The following is a 19222-nucleotide window of genomic DNA, read 5'->3' as shown; positions in this document are numbered from 1 at the left end:
GTGAGGAATCCCACTGCATACTCCTACACCATGGAGTAACCTGCCACTACACCTCCCCCACTGCGACAAACTGTGAACTACAATAAACCCTTCCTCCCTTAAAGGTACTCATCAGATACTTGGTCACAGCAACAACAAAAATCACCTAATACAAGTATTAAGTAACACCTCCCAACAATGCTGATCAGGGAGGGAACACCTAGGCATGCTGCCTGCTGCAGTCACCTGGAGGGCCTACTGGTCATGGCTGTCCACTCCTCTGAGGACAAAGTGAAGACACTTTCCTCCTCCCTTCCACCTCTTCCCCCAAGACCTATGCAGGATTCCTGTGCCTCTGTGTGGAAAGCCTAAAGGAGAAACACACTGGAGTTCACATGGAGAGAGCTGCTGATAGCACCAGAGCACCTACGTCCAACGGCTTAGATCTCCCTGCTGCAGTAGCAAACCCTCAGGTTATTCGTCTACCAGAGCATGCTGACATCTCTCGGGAAAAAATCTGAGAAGTTATAGGTGAAGGGACAGGCTCAAGAGTAGTCCCCTGCACCGCGCACTTCCCCAGCAACACTGCTGGTGCGGGGCCACTGTGTGTCACCCCACTTAAAAAAAAAAAGAAGAAGGGGAGGTGGAAGCAAGCTGCGGGAAGACTGAGGGCTAACAGCCTCACCTCCTTTTTGCACAACAGGAGAGAAGTCCTGACAACAGGAGGTGAGGGAGTCCACAAAGGACACAGAAAGCAGCTCTCCAAGCAATGCTTTAGAGACAATCCAGCACCTTTTTCTGGCCCCCTCAGGTACCAGGAATGCACTTGGTACACTTGATACTCAGATATACATGAAAGCAAAATAGTCATTCATATAAAAAATCTATTACTATATATATATAGTAGCGCTTGAAGTCAGGAATGGTGATCCTCTATAAGTTCTGTATTGCACAGGATTGTTTTGGCTATCCTGGGATTTTTCTTTTACCATATGAAGTTGAGTATTATTTTTTCGAGGTTTGTGAAGAATTATGTTGGGATTTTGATGAGTATTGCATTGAATATGTTGATTGTTTTGGGTAATATTGCCATTTTACTATGTTAGTCCTGCCTATCCATGAGCATGGGAGATCTGGCAATAAAAATAGACACATGGATCAATAGAATCTAATCAAAGACCCTGACATAAATCCACATACCTATGAACACCTGATTTTTGACAAAGAAGCCAAAATTATACAATAAATAAAAGAAAGCATCTTCAACAAATGGTGCTGGCATAACTGGATGTCAACACGTAGAATGAAAATAGATCCATATCTATCACCATGTACAACACTCAAGTCCAAATGGATTAAAGACCTCAACATAAATCAAGTTACACTGATCATGGTAGAAGAAAAAGTGGGAAGTAGCCTTGAACACTTTGGCATAGGAGACCACTTTCTAAATATAATACCAGTAGCACAGACACTGAGATCGACAGTTAATAAATGGTACCTCCTAAAACTGAGGCACTTCTATAATGCAAAGGCCACTGTCAATTAGACAAAACAGCAGCCTACAAAGTGGGAAAAGATCCTCACCAATCCTACATCTGACAAAGGGATGATCTCGAAAATATATAAAGAATTCAAGAAGTTAAATATCAAAATACCAAATAATCCAATAAAAATAGGGTACAGATCTAAACAGAATTTTCAATAGAAGAATCTCAAATAGATGAAAGACACTTAAGGAAATGCTCAACACTTAGTTATCAGGGAAATGAAAATGAAAATGACTCTGAGGTTCCATCTTACACCAGTCAGAATGGCTATGATCTAAAACACTGATGACACCTTATGCTGGTGGGATTGCAAACTTGTACAGCCACTTTAGAAACTGTTATGGTGCTTTCTTATTAAATTGGGAATCAATCAACCTCAAGATCCAGCTATACCAATTTTAGGCATATACCCAAAGGATGCACACTCAAACCACAAGGGCACTTGCTCAACTATGTTCATAGCAGTATTATTTGTAATAACTAGAACCTGGAAACAACCTAGATGCACCTCAACTGAAGAATGGATAAAGAAAATGTGGTACATTTACACAATGGAGTACTACTTAGTTATAAAAAATGATGACCTCATGAAATTTGCAGGCAAATGAATGGAACTACAAAAAAAAATCATCCTGAGTGAGGTAACCCAGACCCAGAAAGACAAACAGGGTGTGTACTCACTCATAGGTGCTTATTAGGAGTAAAGTATATAAGTAACCAAGCTACAATCCACAGCCCCAGAGAAGCTAGATTACAAGGAGGGCCCAAAGACGGATGCTTGGATTTCCCTGGGAAGGAGAACTAGAAAAGATTTCCTGGGTAAACTAGAGCAGGGGTTGGGGGGATAGAGAGATGGGAACTAGAGGAGCGGGTTGGGCAGACTGGGTGTGGGAGGTGGGTCAGAAGCGGGATGGAGGGGGAAAGTAACAAAAAGACTTCTTAATGGGGGTGCATTTTGGGGTTAGGAAGAACCCCCCTAACCCCAGAGAAACCCCCAGGAACCCATGACCCCAACTAAGACTCCTAGCAATGGTGGAGAGGGTGCCTGAACTGGTCATCTACTGTAAGCAGGTTGGTGACTTCCCTAATTGCCATCATAGATGCTCTATCCAGTGACTTATGGAAGCAGAGGCAGAGAAATGTATTTTACTGAATCAGCAAAAATGGTCTGTCATGGTCTCAGTCTCGGTCTCTCTCTCTCTCTCTCTCTCTCTCTCTCTCTCTTTCATACATCTTTTTTACTTCAGATTTATTTATTTTTATTTATTTATTTTTATTTATTATAAAATTTATTATTATAAATTTTTATTTATTTATTTTTATTTTATGTGCATGTATGTCTGTGTGAAGGTGTCAAATACCTGGAACAGGAGTTACAGACAGTTGTAAGCTGTCATGTGGGTACTGGGAATTGAACTATCTCTCCAGCCCCATGGTCTCTCTTTTTATACATGCGATAATTCATTAACGTTTTTTTCCCCCATTTTACAACTAAGAAAACTGAAAGAGAGGTTAAAACTCACCCACAGCTGCATAACTAGCAGGGAACAAAACCACACCCTGATTTTCATTGAAGTCCAATGCCAGAACCTGGCCCCTATACAACTAAACCACCTGCATTATAAGTCCAGCCACCTGAGCTGGGGAGTAGCATTGGGGGTAGGGGAGGAGGGCCCAGAAAACACATGAGTCTCAGCCTATGACAGTCACTTCCCCAGAGTGACTATGCCACACAGCCCTTTTAATTCCCAAGCAATAACTGCCTGAGTAGGCCCACCATGGCCACCACCTGGTCACCACCATGGCCACCACCATGGCCACCACCTGGCCACCACCACACCACCATGGCCACCACCATGGCCACCACCTGGCCACCACTGTGGCTAGCTGCTCAGGTTCAGGTGCACTCTCCCACTTTCCCTTTGGGAGTATTTGTTCATTTTCTAGATGTCCTTCCGCCTACAAACTACCAACCTCCAAATACCTTAAATAGTTCTTCATGTGTGCCTGGGAAGGCTTCAGATTAAAAAACATGTGCAGGGTAAAATCCTCCCTAGGCCACTAGGGAAGAGCGCTCGGTACAGAACACATGCACAGCAGATTGAGGAGCACCCCAGGAACCCCAGGAATCCCACGGCCTTCCTCCTCATCCACATCAGCACAGATGAGAAGCACACACTGACAGAAGCTCAGCAAGCCACCCAGAAACACATTTCCAGGCATGGAGCCAAGGGTTGAGGCTAAGCTGACTTCCTAACACAAGCCCTGCCTGTTACTGATGCTCAGAGCAGTGTCTCTGAAGACTTAAGTTCTTAGAGCCAACATTACACTGCAGAACTCCAGTGAGGTCAGGTGAGAGGAGAGACCAGGTGAGGAAACATGCAACTAGAACCAATTTACTTCTGCCTCTGACCAGGCTCAATGGCCTAGAGCAGTGTTTTCACCCTTCCTAATGCTGAGACCCATTAGTACAGTTCCTCATGCTGTGGTGACCCCCCAACCATGAAAGTATTTTCTTACTACCTCATAACTGTAATTTTGTTATTGTTATAAATCTAATGTGAATATCTGTGCTTCCTGATGGTCTTAGGCAATCCCTGTAAAAGGGGGTGTGACCCACAGGTTCAGAACAGCTGCCCTGGAGCTGCATGTGAGGATGCAAAGGGGAAGAATTCAAGGAATGCAGACAGGAGGTCACATGACTGTGGCAAATTACAGGTGCATAAAAATCACTCACACCACAGCACTGCACGTAATTCTGGGCACCTGGATGGGGTCTGTACATGCTTTTCCCCTGGCCTTATTCAAAGCAGTTTCAAAGACCCACAAGTGTTACAGTTTTAGACAGAAACGTCACCCACAGGATCATGTTTTAGTACTGGGCACCCAAGTGTGGCCATGTTTGGGAGGGTACAGAACCTTTGGAATACGCAGCCTAGGAAACAGAAGTGGGTCTTCAAGATGATACCCCCTTCAGGAACCAGAGTGAGTCCTTTGCTTCCTGTTGGCTGCAGTGACTTAAGCAGCCACATTGCCATTTCCTGTCTGCTGCAGTGATGTAAGCAGCCACACTGCCATTTCCTGTCTGCTGCGGTGATGGAAGCAGTCACACTGCCATTTTCTGTCTGCTACGGTGATGGAAGCAGTCACACTGCCATTTTCTGTTGGCTGCAGTGACTTAAGCAGCCACACTGCCATTTCCTGTTGGCTGCAGTGATGTAAGCAGCCACACTGCCATTTCCTGTCTGCTGCGGTGATGTAAGCAGCCACACTGCCATTTCCTGTCTGCTGCGGTGACGGAAGCAGCCACATTGCCATTTCCTGTCTGCTGCAGTGATGTAAGCAGCCGCACTGCCATTTCCTGTCTGCTGCAGTGATGTAAGCAGCCGCACTGCCATTTCCTGTCTGCTCTACAGTGAAAATGGAGGAAGGAGGTGAAATGAGCAGTGACAGGTGCCAACTGTACGTGCATAGATAAAATGTGTCCACAGGAGAACAAACTCAGAAAAAACTGGATGTTTTCAGAGGAGCTGTGATTCTTAATTCATCACAGTTTATTTAATAAGATATAAACAAGATCACAGAGAAAATTAATTAGTGGCTCTTAAATAAAAATAGGCTCAATAGTATTTGTAGTTAGAGAAACGCGATTGAAAAATAACCCACAAGCCTAATTTTTATCTTGTGATACTATGGGACCCAAAACTTTGCTCCCTTAGAAACATAGCTGGGAGCTATATTTCCCGCAATGCTGTGGGGCCTGTGCAGGACATATGAAGGGCACAGCCTGCCCTTTCCTGCCCTTGCGTGCCTTTGTTCCAGCAAATGCACTCAAGAGAGAACACAATGGCAGGCACTCAAGTTACGCACTGGGAGTATCACAAAAGACTGAAAACCTCCTTAACATTCAGCCTCTGGCAGAGTGGTTAAACCAGTCCTGGTGCAGTCGGACCAGAACACGTCAGGAGCTACTAGCAAGAAGATGGCAACCCTGGTTACACGTACACAGAACCCTGCCAGGATGTGGAGTGGTATGGGGAAGAGAGGAGGAATTTGCATGCATGCACACATCTGCCTTGGGCACAGCATCTCTGCAACTGTTTATAGTCAAGCTAACAGGGAGCAAACTGAGCTACAGACAAAGGAGAATGCTCATCAGTTAGCCTTATTTTGAAACATATGCATATGTGTAGTTCATACAAAGAAGCACATCAAATGAAAATGCATAAATCCAATTTCCTTTGGCACTCTGTTTTCATTTAACTAAAAATATGAGTAAGGTGTGGAGGCTAAGGCAGGAGGACTCCAACTTTGAGGCCTATCTGGGCTGCATACAGAGCAAGACTATTTCTCACAAACAACAGAATGTAGAACGTTCTGCACATGCTTGCCTCTCCGTCCCTTGCCCTGTCTACCTTGCCAGTGCCTGGACCTTTGTGGAATGGCGCTCCTGCTGCTCTGCCACCCTCCTCTTCAAGGCGTCCACCTCTTGCCGGAGTGCAGCTGAGTGCTCCATCTCACCATCAAGGAGATTCCGCAGTGACCTGGAAAAGAGGGCCCCACAGTTCAGAGGCTACTCACCCAGCCCACTTCATCGCTGCCCACAGGCTCGCACAAACCACAATGCAGTTCCAGCTCACGTAAACGGACGCTGGCAGACAGCAAGTCTGAGCCTGGTGACTGCACTGAGTCCCAGGGCAGTAACCTGTGGTCAGACTCGGGGACCTTGCTCCTGTGACAGCTTAGATCAAGGGGAAACCAGGAGCTCAGCAGATGCCAGGGAGGCGCTTTAAAGAACCCAGCCTCAATGGGAACAGATCTCACAAAGGGAAGAGTGCCAAAACAGGCCAAATGAATATTCTGCAGCAAAAAAAAAAAAAAAAAAAAAAAAAAAAACCACAGAACACTTGCTCAGATTCCATGATATTTCATCCTGTTTCCACTGCTGCCCATAGAATAGACCAGGACTCACAGTCCACAGCCACCTCCAGGATAAGCTAGAATGCATGGCATTCTATTAGACACAGCACACGCTAAGTCAGTTTGTATGGTATTCTAAGGAGTGCATATTAGCACAGCATTATCTTATCTTCCTATACTTCTTAGCTCTTATGGTATGCCCATTCACATATACATTTGTTATCCAGAGAAAATGACCAGGGGTAGCAGTTCTAGGAAGGGTCACAGGTTACCACACTGAGGTAAATCAAATACGGTTCTGACTCACTGTATCTAAATGACTGTTTCTAGGAAATCAACTGTGATGTATTTATAGGCCACATCCAGAGGACGCCTACCATGAACATCAGGGTGTATCAAATACGCCAAGCCCCCACAGTGCCCCACCACTGAGCTCTCTCTAAGACCTGCCGTGTTCACTGGGAGCTTGGAGAAGATTCCCCTCCTGAAATATCCTGGTGCATCCTGTCTGTAAGGAAACAGTCAATATACCATCGCTGCCATTCTTCACAAGGGAAGATAAAACCCACGGCTGCATCCAAGAGCATCACTCCAGCTAGAGCAAGGAAACCAACCTTGAAGTGGCCAGCAGCTGTTTGTTGAGAATGCATGCTAGCTGAAAGTGCACTGCTGTTTTAGAAATCAAACTTATTTGCTTTTGTACGGCTCTACAAAGGACGATGGGCAGCTGGTCAGTTAGATCCAAAATAAGGTCTAAGAGAAAACTGTAACTGCTCTCACCAGTAAAGGAGAAAAGGTGACCTGTGCACCACTTCCCTGAGTCAGGCAGCCTCCCAGTGCCCACTGGCTTTTGTGAATAACCTCAGGCAAGCCTGTCCCTGGCTACCCCAGCCTCAACACAGACTCTGGTAGGAGAATGTCAACTTCAGACACTCACATGGTGGCAACTGGTAGTATCTAGAATGGATCTCAATAAAGAAGAAGAAGAAACTTAAGAAAGCACTTGGCCTCTTGGAGCTGACCACACTGGACTTTGGCCAAATTTAAGAAGAATCCAAATGTCATCCTGTCCCAGGAATCCCCAATTTGAGTGGAACACAGAAAATATACTCTCAGTTAAAGGTCACTTCAAGAGTATTCTTTGGGCAGGGAGCTGGACAGAAGTGGTGTGGCATTTCTTCCTAAGTGATAAAACTATTCTAATATTGGCATGGCAATAGCTGCACGTATCTGAGAATATACACAAACCCACTGCATTGTGGGTATGTGGATGACATCAGTGAAAGCTGTCATTAAAGGATGCTCCTCCACATTCCTGTGTTGGAAGGTGGCAGCATTGCTGCTTTGATCCCTTGCTTATATGCAAGCCACAGCAGATCTACTGAAATGGCCTAGTCCAGAGAAGTAAGAAATCTGTTAAGACCCCAGCACCCAAATCAGACAACTTGAAACTGCCTGTAACTCCTGCTCCAAGGCAGCCAGTCCCCTCTTCTGGTTTTCATTGCACATCCACATGCGCGCACAAAGACACAGACACACACACACGTAAGAATTTAAAGTAATAATAATAGTAAGGTAAGGAGCTTGGCATTAAAGCACCATTCTCTCCATTCATTGGTTCTGCCACTAGGGACAGAAAGTCAGAGAAAGAGGCAGCCATGATGTCACAATACCCGTTCTCTTCTTCCAGTTCATCTTTTCTGTTCATCATGGCCACGATGGCTTGGCGTAGTTCATCTGAGGAAAGAAAGCAAAGGCAATGCTATGAGCAGACAATCCTGTAAGTCATCTGTCCCCTATCCTCTCTGCAGTACATGAGCAGAAGCTCCTGCCAGTCGTCTGTCCCCAGTCTCTCCAGTACATACCGCTGCAGATGGCTTGTCTAGGTAAGTCCCTGTTCCCTAGAAAGGATTCTTTTACAGCCTCCGACACACAGTGTGTTCACTGTCACTCTCACCCAAACAAACAGAAGGGAGAGGTGAAAAGAGAGCTAATGTGTGTTGGGAAGAAGGATGGGTTCCTGGGAAAAACATACTCAGCTTACAATTTCTGAGTGCTTTCCCAAGTCTTTGTTCCTGGACAATGTCTGTTGTGAACACTGAATTGTTCCTCTTACAGTTGTTTATCAGCCCAGACAGCAGATCAGGTAGTACTCAGCTCCATGCTTGCATAAAGACAGTCCATCAAGGTTAGCAAACTTCTGGCTCCACACTGCCTTCTGAGGGTAGCAGACAGCTGATAGAGGACTACATTACACACACAGTACACACTGTACAATTACTCGGAGAGCTACCCCTCTAGCCTCCTTCACACAGGAAAGCATTCAAGGACAGGGAATGACAATATGCATCCACACTTCCTAGCTCCATCAAGCTTAACCATTGGTGCTGTGTGCATGCAGAAGGCATGGGCAGATCTTAGCTGTATCTCAAGATCCAGAGATCACAGAGTTGTTTTATCTGTTTTCTTTACTTGATTTCATCTTATGGTGGCTGCTAGGAAGTGCAGGGGCCAAATCACACACTTAGTAGTAGTCTGTAACTATGTCCAAGAGTCTACACTATGTCTAGAACCACCTACATGGATCCAAGTGGTGAGGTCACAACGGGTGCCCAAAGGTTCAATAGCCAGCTTTGTGTTTTAAGACCAGAAGCATTGATGATCTTAGCAAATTTCCTCAATTTTAAAATCTTTCATAATACAAAAAAATAATTAGGAAATACCTTTCCATAAAATTTATTAAGAAGAACTAGAAATTCTTATTAGGAATGACCCTCTAGAAGAGGGTGAGACTAGAAACAAGAAGGTTATCAATCTGTGGTACAAGCAGCCCTGAGAGATAGAAAGGAGATGTTAGGAGAAGGCCTAGGGCAGAAAACAGGCAGAACTGAACCATTGAGCACCTAGCCATGCTCTGCCTGCAAACACAAGGACCCAAGGTTCACACATTCAATTACTCATTCATCTACCAAGAACAGACGAAGTTCAAATACCTTCCCAAAGAGGCAGGCTCCCACCTGGTCCAAGGAAGGATCTTAATGGAGAGTAACAACGGCCATCACAAGCCTACGTGAAGCCAACTCAGTGAGGTATCCCTGGTCACTAGGGTCCTTGCTCAGGGCCTCACACCTGAGTTTCAGCCTCTCTCAGTGTCCTTCCTCCAGAAATGAGGGAGCAGCATCCCTCTCACCTCCTTGGAAGCCAGGAGGATCCGAGGAGACTGAGAAAGAGTGTCTTTGACGGTACTTCTCACAGGCTATAGCAGGAAGTCCAGAAGGACCTGCTGCTAGGCTGCAGAACTTTAATTGATAATCTTTAGAGAAAAAAGCAAAGCAAGTGATTTATCCCCAGGTCACTGTGGCTATGAAGGAAAATACAACCAACCAAATGAATTGTTCTATCAGCAGCAGGGAGGATAAAGCACTCTAGGCTCAGTCTTCAGGCAAGCCAGGCCAGTGCTGTGGGCACAGTGGACACAGGCTTCATTATTCCTCTACTCAAGGACCTGCACGGGTTCTGAATTTTCCTCTAGGCTTTCTTCCTCACTGGAGTTCTTAGCTAGCCTGAACTACTCACTGATGAGCAAAGGAACGAATGCTCTCAGTTGCCATCCGGAGCTGGAAGGCACAAGATCTCCTAAAGCAAGATCCTGCACGTTTGCCAGTAGTCTGCCTGCCCTTCTCCAGCTCTGCACTAACACATCTGGTTTACACTCATGAACTGCACTGCTGTACCCAAGCTGGGACCAGAGTGCAGCAGATGACAGCAAGGACACCTCCACCACCGCTGTACTCAGGAACGAGTGGCCTGGACAAGGCAAGGCACACTGGCAAGCCCTGTCTCTCCATTCTGCTCTGCCCCTCCCCTCCCAGGGGGTACAGCTCAGCCACATGAGCACGCCCCTGGGCATCTGTGTAGAACCACCATCCCTAGCTCAGCCACAGTGACAGTATCTGTCTGGCCAGAGGCCAACTGAGGGGTCTCCAGATGATCCTGACTGCCCCACTGTTGCCCAACCAGTGGTCAGACTTCCCTCTAAGTTGCAAGTTATTACACACATGTTATCTCACAGATTTCCTGGTCAGAATCCATCTCTCTTCATATTAAATCCCCCACTGACATTCTTACATGAGAAAACCCCAGCTCACCACCCCAGGCCCTGGTAGTGGGGAGTCTTTTTGGAAAGCTTGCCTAAGACCCCTTGCCCTGCAGCAGCTACAGGTAGGAGATGTGAGTCGCCTTGCTCTTCCCTTGCGCACACAGGTGCTGACAGAATACAGACCATGCTGCACACCTCAGTGCCTGGAATCCCTTCTTACTGCATGTTTAACTAACGTGTTTGAATTTGATCCAGAAAAATGAGTGGCCAGGGAGGCCATTCTGATCTAACCTTCCACACTTCTAAAACCAACAGCAAAGCCGAAAGACTAATGTCACATGCTTTCTCTTATATGTGGAATCTAGATTTGAGTGTGTGTGTGTGTGTGTGTGTTTGTGTGTATTGTGCTTCTATATGTGTGTGCCTGTGTTTCTGTGTGTGTATCTGTTTCTGTGTGTTCGTACCTGTGTGTCTCTATATGTGTGTGTTTCTATATGTCTGTGGCTGTGTTTCTGTGTCTGTGTGCCTGTGTGTCTGTGTGAGTGTATATGTGTGTGCCTGTATGTCTGTGTGTGGGGGGGGGGGGTGATGGAAAAAGGCCGACGAGGAGAGGGAAGGAAAAGAGAAGCAGTGGTAAGAAGGTAATACAATACACGTGTGTGGTAAGAAGGTAATACAATACACGTGTGTGGTAAGAAGGTAATACAATACACGTGTGTGGTAAGAAGGTAATACAATACACGTGTGTGGTAAGAAGGTAATACAATGCACGTGTGTGGTAAGAAGGTAATACAATGCACGTGTGTGGTAAGAAGGTAATACAATGCACGTGTGTGGTAAGAAGGTAATACAATACATGTGTGTGGTAAGAAGGTAATACAATACATGTGTGTGGTAAGAAGGTAATACAATACATGTGTGTGGTAAGAAGGTAATACAATACACGTGTGTGGTAAGAAGGTAATACATGTGTGTGGTAAGAAGGTAATACAATACACGTGTGTGGCTGGAAAGCAGGAGGTGCTGTTTCAGTCAAGGAAGGAGAACAGCAAAGGGAGATGGGGAGGAAATAAAAGGGAAAGTATAATGACATGTAATTATGAAACTCATTACGTCACATGTTAACTCTAAATGAATAAATAACACACACATACAGAAAACCAATGGCAATAATAGCACTTTCTGTGAAGTTACACGCCTCTGCCCAGCAAGCCTCCTGTCTAGGACAATCAGTAGCACAGAGCAGGACAGATTGTGACAGTCCCTTCAGCATTCCCCACACCTCAAAGCTCTATCACCTACAATGGTGAAGACTGCCCTGGTGAGCAGATGCAAAGGGCAAGAGGAAGTTCAGGTGTGAATCCTAGAGCTTCCATTCCAGGGACAGAAAATCCATGGCAAGTTGCTACCAATAGGCTCTGGGGCCAGCAGCCCTAACTTCAAGACCTACTCGGCCACGGGCCATAGGCAGCCTTGACAGGTTTCTGCCTTTGCAAACTATAAGCTGGAACTGTGCCTCATTTCCCCCAGGGACGGCTGGTAGCAGGCACAGGGCAGTCGTTCCATTTCAGCACTTACAGGATGCAGGCTCTGCAGTCAGGGGCTGGCCTCCAATCCCAGCTTCCCACCTGAGGATGCTGTTTATTGACCTTATCTGAGAACCTTAAGGGTAAAATGGGATCTTGACAGTCTGTTTCTTCAGGCATGGTAACACACCAGTAATCCCAGCATTTAGGTGATAAAGAAGCAGGATCAAAAGTTCAAGGCCATACTTGGCTACACAGGGAATTTGAGGCCAGCCTAGTGCACGTGAGACCCTGTCCAACAATCGGACAAACCCAGTCACTACATCACAGAAGTGCTGCATGTATTAAATAGGTAATATGCAGATGAGGTGTCGGAGCACAGCGGCATTTAACAGGTACTCTTGATAGGTCTCACTATCCCTTTCCCTTCAACTGCAGGAGACAGAAAAGTGAAAACACAGTGTCAGACATTGCTCACAAGTGCGGGTCACTTATGTGGGCCCACTTGCAAGAGACGTGGAATATACTAAGCTTCTGTGCACCTCGACCTTGGACAATAAAAAAAGAAACCCTTGAAAATGCTCCCTGCCGGATAGCCGCAGGCCAGATAAGGAGATCTCCTGAGGACCAAACACCATTCAACAGGGCAATGTGGGTAAACCAGGCCAGACACCAATGCACCACCTAGAAGAGACTGATTGAGTAGCCAGGAAGGAGTCTGGATACTGGCATTACGACTTGCAGCTGAACATCACATTCTATGGTGAGTCTTGAAGAACTGCTTCACAGAACCACACAGAACACTCAACCAGCGGCAGCAGCCTCCAGTGGCCACAGGAGAGCCTGGCCAGCAGACCTCAGGATCACTGTGTTGCCTGTGAGCAGCAGCAGGACAGCTAGTGCGATGTGACCCAGCCCTGTCATCCTGGTGTGACAGTGCCTGCCCCACACAGCGTTCCCAGCCTCCTGCAGGGGCCCTGGATTTGCACAAACATCAAAACAATGCATGACAATCACAAGTGCAGACAAAGGAACACTCTGTGGTAGTTGATAAAGGAGATGGAGACCTTTTCAGTGCCCCTTTTGCCTTTCACGGACTTCTACAGAGAACGGTGGGGACGGACAGACTCTACTAGAAACTCATTCCTGCTGCTGTGCTGCCTGATGGCTGTCTTGTGCCTTCCTGGGCAGCAGGGAAGGAATGTGGTTTCCATGTACCATGTGACTCACCATCCACCAATCTCACTTGCTGTGCATGAGCAGAGGTTTTTCCTCTCTAGCACGATGCAGCTCTTTCTCTGTGAGTCTCCATCACTGTGATTCCTTCCTCTTTGCTGAGGCACAATCTCCAGGGAAAAAAGCAAAGTGGAGCACCTGAATGTCAGCCTCTGTGGAGCCTGGCCATCTATCTCAAAGCAGTTCTTTGCCAACTTTAGCCATCAGAAATTGATCTGGGATAAGACACAGCATTTAAAATCACTGCACAAAAGATGGCTTCATCCACAAATGCTGTCAAGGCAAGGAACCATTTTGGAAACAAAAAGCAAGACTTCAAGCTCCACTTCTGCTATGAACTGAAATAAATCTCAAGCAGACCAGTACTTAAATAAGGGAAATGAAGCAATCAAAACTATAATTATATGAGCAAACACTCCTTTGGGTCTCCTGACATGAGAGCAGAGAAAGGACAGCTGGACCCACTCGGTCTCTGCTCATCAAGGATCACTAAAGTGAACAAGCTTGTCATTTCTGGCAGTTGATGTAGGCTCTCTGTGGAAGCCACAGCCATCCTAGTCAGTCATGCTCCACTCTGGACACCCAGACCTCAGTACATACTCCACCACACAGAGAAGAGAGCCACTTTCCTCTCAGCTTGTCAGAGGGAGGGGCAGTGCTCTGTGACCATTCCATGGGAACCCCATCGGCTCCCCCTGTCCCCTCTCACCGCAGCCCTGCACCCCCAACGCCCCGCTCCACAATAAGAAATAAAGGGAGCTCTCTGCAGCTACATATGTGATCCACAGTCACTCAGACAACGGACAAGAGAGGAGCTTTGGTAAGAAGGAAAGAGCTGAACCAGATATGGTAGTGCTCGCCTTTAAACCCAGCCTCAGGGAGGCACGGGGGGGTGGTGAGAGTTGGGGAATCTCTATGAGTTCGAGACTAACCTGACCTTTCCTGTCTCCTTCCTCACCTGTCTCTGTGTTTTAGAACATGTTCCTGAAAGGAGCATCTGAAGCCTAACTCAGAGCCCTTCAGGTTTCCCTCAAGGTATCCTCCCCTGGTTTACCTTTGCTCTCTGGCTGTGGCAGACCTGAAAAGCACAGGCCTGCCCCAGCTTATTCCCAGCCTAGCTCACAGACTCTGCTGCCACAGGCCTCCAGGAATATACTGGTGATGGTTGACTCCAATTGAGCCAATCATACAGAATTTTCTAGAAATAGATGGGCCATTAACTATGATTGGAAGGATAAAGGTAGATGGAAACAGATACATCTAGCCAAAAGGTACCTATTTCTAATTCAGTCCGCAAGGCCCATGAGCTAAAACGAGCTAAAAAGCTCATTTGCCGGCCAAGTTGGCATTGCCATTCTTATAGGAGAAATTAAACTGCCAAGCAGTTCGTTATGGTTCCTTAGTCACCAGATGCAGAGACCTAAATAGGACAAGAACAAACACTGGCACAGACGGCCTCCTAAGAGGTCCAGAGGAAAGGTCAAGTGTCACACGTGTCAAAGTCCCACAGCCTCACACTGGGGCAAAGCTGCAGCCAATCTGGAGTGATGTCCTGAACCCGGCAGGGCCTCTGATGGGCAAAGGAGGACAGCTATCTAGGGTCAAGAGCAAGAGGTGCAGGCTGACTTGAAGAGACCATGCAGCTACAGAAAAAAGGGCAACCATACATGCATGGCCTCCTAAGCTGCCAGGCTCCTGCAAGTCCTAACCAATCTCTCTGCCTTTGTATTCTGAGCTTGAGTGGGCTGCATCCTCTAGTCATCAGTTGGACCCTTCTCACTATAAGTTCCTCTCACAACATCTATTGTCTGGTGGGGGTGATAGCTGTTCAAAGGCTGGGCCACGAAAGCCTCAGCCCAGCCATCCTAGGAGTCCCTGGAGAATGGGGAACCCATTGCCTGCCACAGCACCTGACCACAGCACACACTTGAGAGCTATTAAATAAATCAAGGGGCAGGTGAAGAAGTGAATTAACAAAGAAGTAAATGGCTCACTGTGACCCACTGCTAAAACCCACCCTTAGCTCCAGGAACTGAGTGTCAAATGGGCAGGGCGGAAATGTCAATTGCCTTTAATAGCAAGCTCAAGGCCTCATCCAAGAACGCTAAACACCAGGTTCACAGCTGTAATTTCCTGCCCCATTGACAGGCGTTCGTGCCCAAGTACAGAGTCTGGCATCATGTGTCTGTGGGATGTGATATACACAACAGTGAAAGGCGGGGCAACAGGAAGGGGCGAAAAGTTCCTACGTGTCATTGCCACAACCTAACACTGTGTAAGCCAACACACCCATGCCTATTTCCCCACCCAAAGTGGCTGCAGGAACCCTCAATATGGCTTCAAAAGGCTCAGAAAAGCAAGGCCCCCTGGCATATAGGGGCCCTCACATGACCAGTCCAAAGCCACTAGCCTGTTCATACAAAGAACTCCACAGTTACTGAATAATGTGGTGTGGAGGGAGGGGATAAGCCTGAGGCTAATTGATCATACAATCCCTCTTTAGACTAAAGGGGAAACGATGATTATGTTGAGTAACAGAGAACATCTGGATGGGAACGGGTGTGCACAAGCACACATACTTACACTTGTGCATCTATCTGTGTGGTAATTCTGTTTTATACAGCATCTTTCCACAGACTTTCCAGAGCCCTTTACACATACTCTCCTGAGGCCCGTACTTGGTTCTATTAAAGAGAAAACTCTGAGGCCATGTGTACAGAAATAAAAACTGTTCTTCTATGGGTGTGTACTTAACCTACATCGTTATTTGAACTTAATACCCTGCTTGTCTATCTTTGTCTGCCTGCCCACTCCCTCTCCTTTTATCTACCAGAGAAAGGATCAACTATACTGAGCTTCAAAATATAACTTGAGGCAAACCTCAGAACCATTCAAGCTTTATCTGTTTCTCCCTCTTGCCTTTCTTCCCCCACCCACCAAGAGCTTCTACTTTTCCATGAGGATGAAAGAGAAAAGTATCCCAGGCCAGTTTCCACACTGAGATGGCTAGAAGCCACTACATATGGGTCTACTTTCTGTGTGCCCAGCAATGCACAAGGCTTCCAGGCAATCTCTTCTAGCTGAGATGTGGGTAGCAGAGTAGACACTCATGCCTAAAATACAAAGGAGGAGACAGGGCAGGGGCTGGGCCCAGCTCACACAGTTAGTAAGGGAAGGGGCAGGCATAAACACCCGAGGGCAGGCTCCCTAGGCAAGCCTGTCCCCTGACATGTATGGTAGTTGAGTATGGCCTCAGCCCACCCTGTTACCCCACTGGGTCACTGGAGGGTTCCAACAACTCCTCCAAATGCCTCTGGAACACTAGAGGCCTGATAAACTCCTAGGCCCATCCAGCTTCCATACAATCAGGATCTGTAAGGTTTGATAAACCCATGGCAGCAGGATGGAAAATGTAAGAAAATCTGTAGGCACAGAAGAAAGCCATCTTCCCACTTCTTGAGGAAGCTCTACACTCTTGTCACCTCTAGCAATCATTCATCTTCTCTTTCAGACAAGCACTCCCCACGCATACTCACACATGTGGCGTTTGTGTCCGACAACAGAAAGTACACGTCTTTAAGGCGTGTATCATCCTGGAAATCAGGGTAGAAATGTGCACACAAGGAGAAGAGCACACCCCCAAACTCCAAGCAACAGAAGCCACTTTCTGCTCAGCTACTCCCCTCCCTCGTTAACTGAATGGACTGTACTTGCCCCTTAGTTCATATGACAAGGGAATCCTACCTGCCCAGGCGCCTGTCATGGTGACTCTGGGAAAAGGTGGCCATTGAGTTGTATCTTACACGAAAAAGACCCCTTAAACCAAAGGAATAGATTTTCCGTTTCTGAAATGGGGCTGGAGAGTAAACATCAGGACCTGAATTCAGATCCAGAATCCATGTAAAGTCAAATGAGATGAGGCAACTCCCATCTGTACCAGCACTCCTGGGGCAAGACAGGAGGCAGAGGCTGCAGAGCCCCCGAAGCTCTCAATCCAGCTAGCCTGCTGTTCAGTGGCCAACCAGAGACATCACCCGGAGTTGTCTTCTAGCCTCTACACCATGGTGTAGGGACACACACACACTCATCAGGATGAACTTCCCCAAACCCCTTCAAGAATCCAACAAATCACTGTTCTCCCCTGCCACAGGCAGCCTGCTTCCCAGCCATCACCGCCCCTTTCTCAACCCCTTGATTCCCACTATTTCTGGCCTGTGAGTTTGTCCGCAGGTTTGGTTTAGATCTCTCTCATCAGCAGGACAAGTTCCAGGCAACTCTATCAGACAGGCCAGCATGAGGTCCTAAGGGGGTGTGGGCACAGAGAAACCCACTGGCCTAGGTGGGGTGCAGTGCGGGCTGCCCCATTTCTAAAGGCTCTGCAAAGCAGGAGCCTCGGAGCTTGAGCTGCTGTTAACCGGTGCTCTTAGCACAGCCTAAGCTCCAGGAACTGATGGAAGCAGAGACTTGGGCATTTCATTCATTTTTAGTATTTTATATACATTTTATTCCTATAGTTCTATATACACATACACAGTCTCACTTAGTATCAAAAAAATCAAGAAATAATCTTATAAAAATTAATAAAAGCAAATAAAATGTTTTCTTACTTTAAAAGAGTCTTCTATTTTATTATTCGAAGTTTTTCAGAAAGACACAGGCAGCTCAGCTTTTCAGACGTATTTACCAAACTAAAATCAGGACTAATTGTAAGGTTGCTTGGAGCAACAGAAAAAACAATACTGAGGGGTCACTTACATAAGTGGGCGTAGGTGGCATAACTATTTCGGTTTTGTTTGTTTGCTTGTTTTTAACAGTGAAAATTCACTGATGAAATTCACATGACATAAATCATTCATTTAAAAGTCAAAATCCAACAGACTGAGACTTCATAGAGTGGACCAAGAGGCAAGTGATCAGCCACTCAGCTGGACACCCCAGACTCTAGGCCCTAGAAACTGGGCAAAACTCCAGGCCCCTCCCGCACCTGCCTTAGCTTCACTAGTCAGCCAGAAGGCAAGTCTCCTGCAGGTAGGCTGCTCCAACACCCCCCCACAATCAATTGGACCCTCAAACTACAAGCGCCACTCTGCCTCTAAACCCACCCATCCCTTGTAACCTCAGAGGATCTCTGAAGCACAGTCTGCAATTGCACAGAGCTAACAAAGACATGTGTGACCAGTCCCCCATATAAATAAACTGAGAGAAAAAAATCCATATGATCATCTCATTGGATGCTGAAAAAGAATTTGACAAAAATTCAGCACCCCTTTATGATGAAAGTCTTGGAGAGATCAGGGATACAAAGAATGTATCTAAACATAAAAAAGCAATATATAGCAAGCCAATATCCCACATCAAATTAAATGGAGAGAAACTCAAAGCGTTTCCACTAAAATCAGGAACAAGACAAGGCTGTCCATTCTCTCCGTATCTATTCAACATAGTACTCAAAGTCCTATTACAACAATAAGACAACAAAAGGAGATCAAGGAAACACAAATTGAAAAGGAAGAAGTCAAACTTTCACTATTTGCAGATGATGATAGTATACACAAGGGACCACAAAAATTCAACAAGAGAACTCCTACAGCTGATAAATACCTTCAGTAATGTGGCAGGATACAAGATCAACTATCAACTCAAAAAAATCAGTAGCCCTCCTATACACAAATGATAAAGGAGCTGAGAAAGAAATCAGAGAGAAATTACCATTCACAATATCCATAAACAACATAAAATATCTTAGGGTAACACTAACCAAAGAAGTAAAAGACCTGTACGATAAGAACTTTAAGTTTTAAAGAAAGAAATTAAAGAAGCTATCAGAAAATGGAACGATCTCCCATGCTTTTGAATAGGTAGGATAAACATAATTTTAAAAAGGCAATCCCACCAAAAGCAATCTATAGATT

General features: G+C 46.1%; 1 protein-coding gene across 1 annotated transcript in view; it reads right to left on the bottom strand.

The window, feature by feature from the left end:
- The window catches only part of Snx29 (sorting nexin 29), a 417720-nt gene that overhangs the window by 298318 nt on the left and 100180 nt on the right, over positions 1-19222 (bottom strand). Inside the window, exons 12-13 of the mRNA XM_087910838.1 lie at positions 8123-8186; positions 5945-6073 (exon numbers count right to left, since the gene is read on the bottom strand). Coding sequence (XP_087766964.1) covers positions 5945-6073; positions 8123-8186 — 193 coding nt within the window. The remainder of the gene's footprint in view (positions 1-5944; positions 6074-8122; positions 8187-19222) is intronic.

Source organism: Myodes glareolus, chromosome 9, assembly GCF_982192425.1.
Source record: "Myodes glareolus chromosome 9, mMyoGla1.1, whole genome shotgun sequence".
NCBI classification, from domain to species: Eukaryota; Metazoa; Chordata; class Mammalia; order Rodentia; family Cricetidae; genus Myodes; species Myodes glareolus.
The sequence above is the reverse complement of the archived record's forward strand: the minus strand, read 5'-3'. Positions and strand labels throughout refer to the sequence as shown.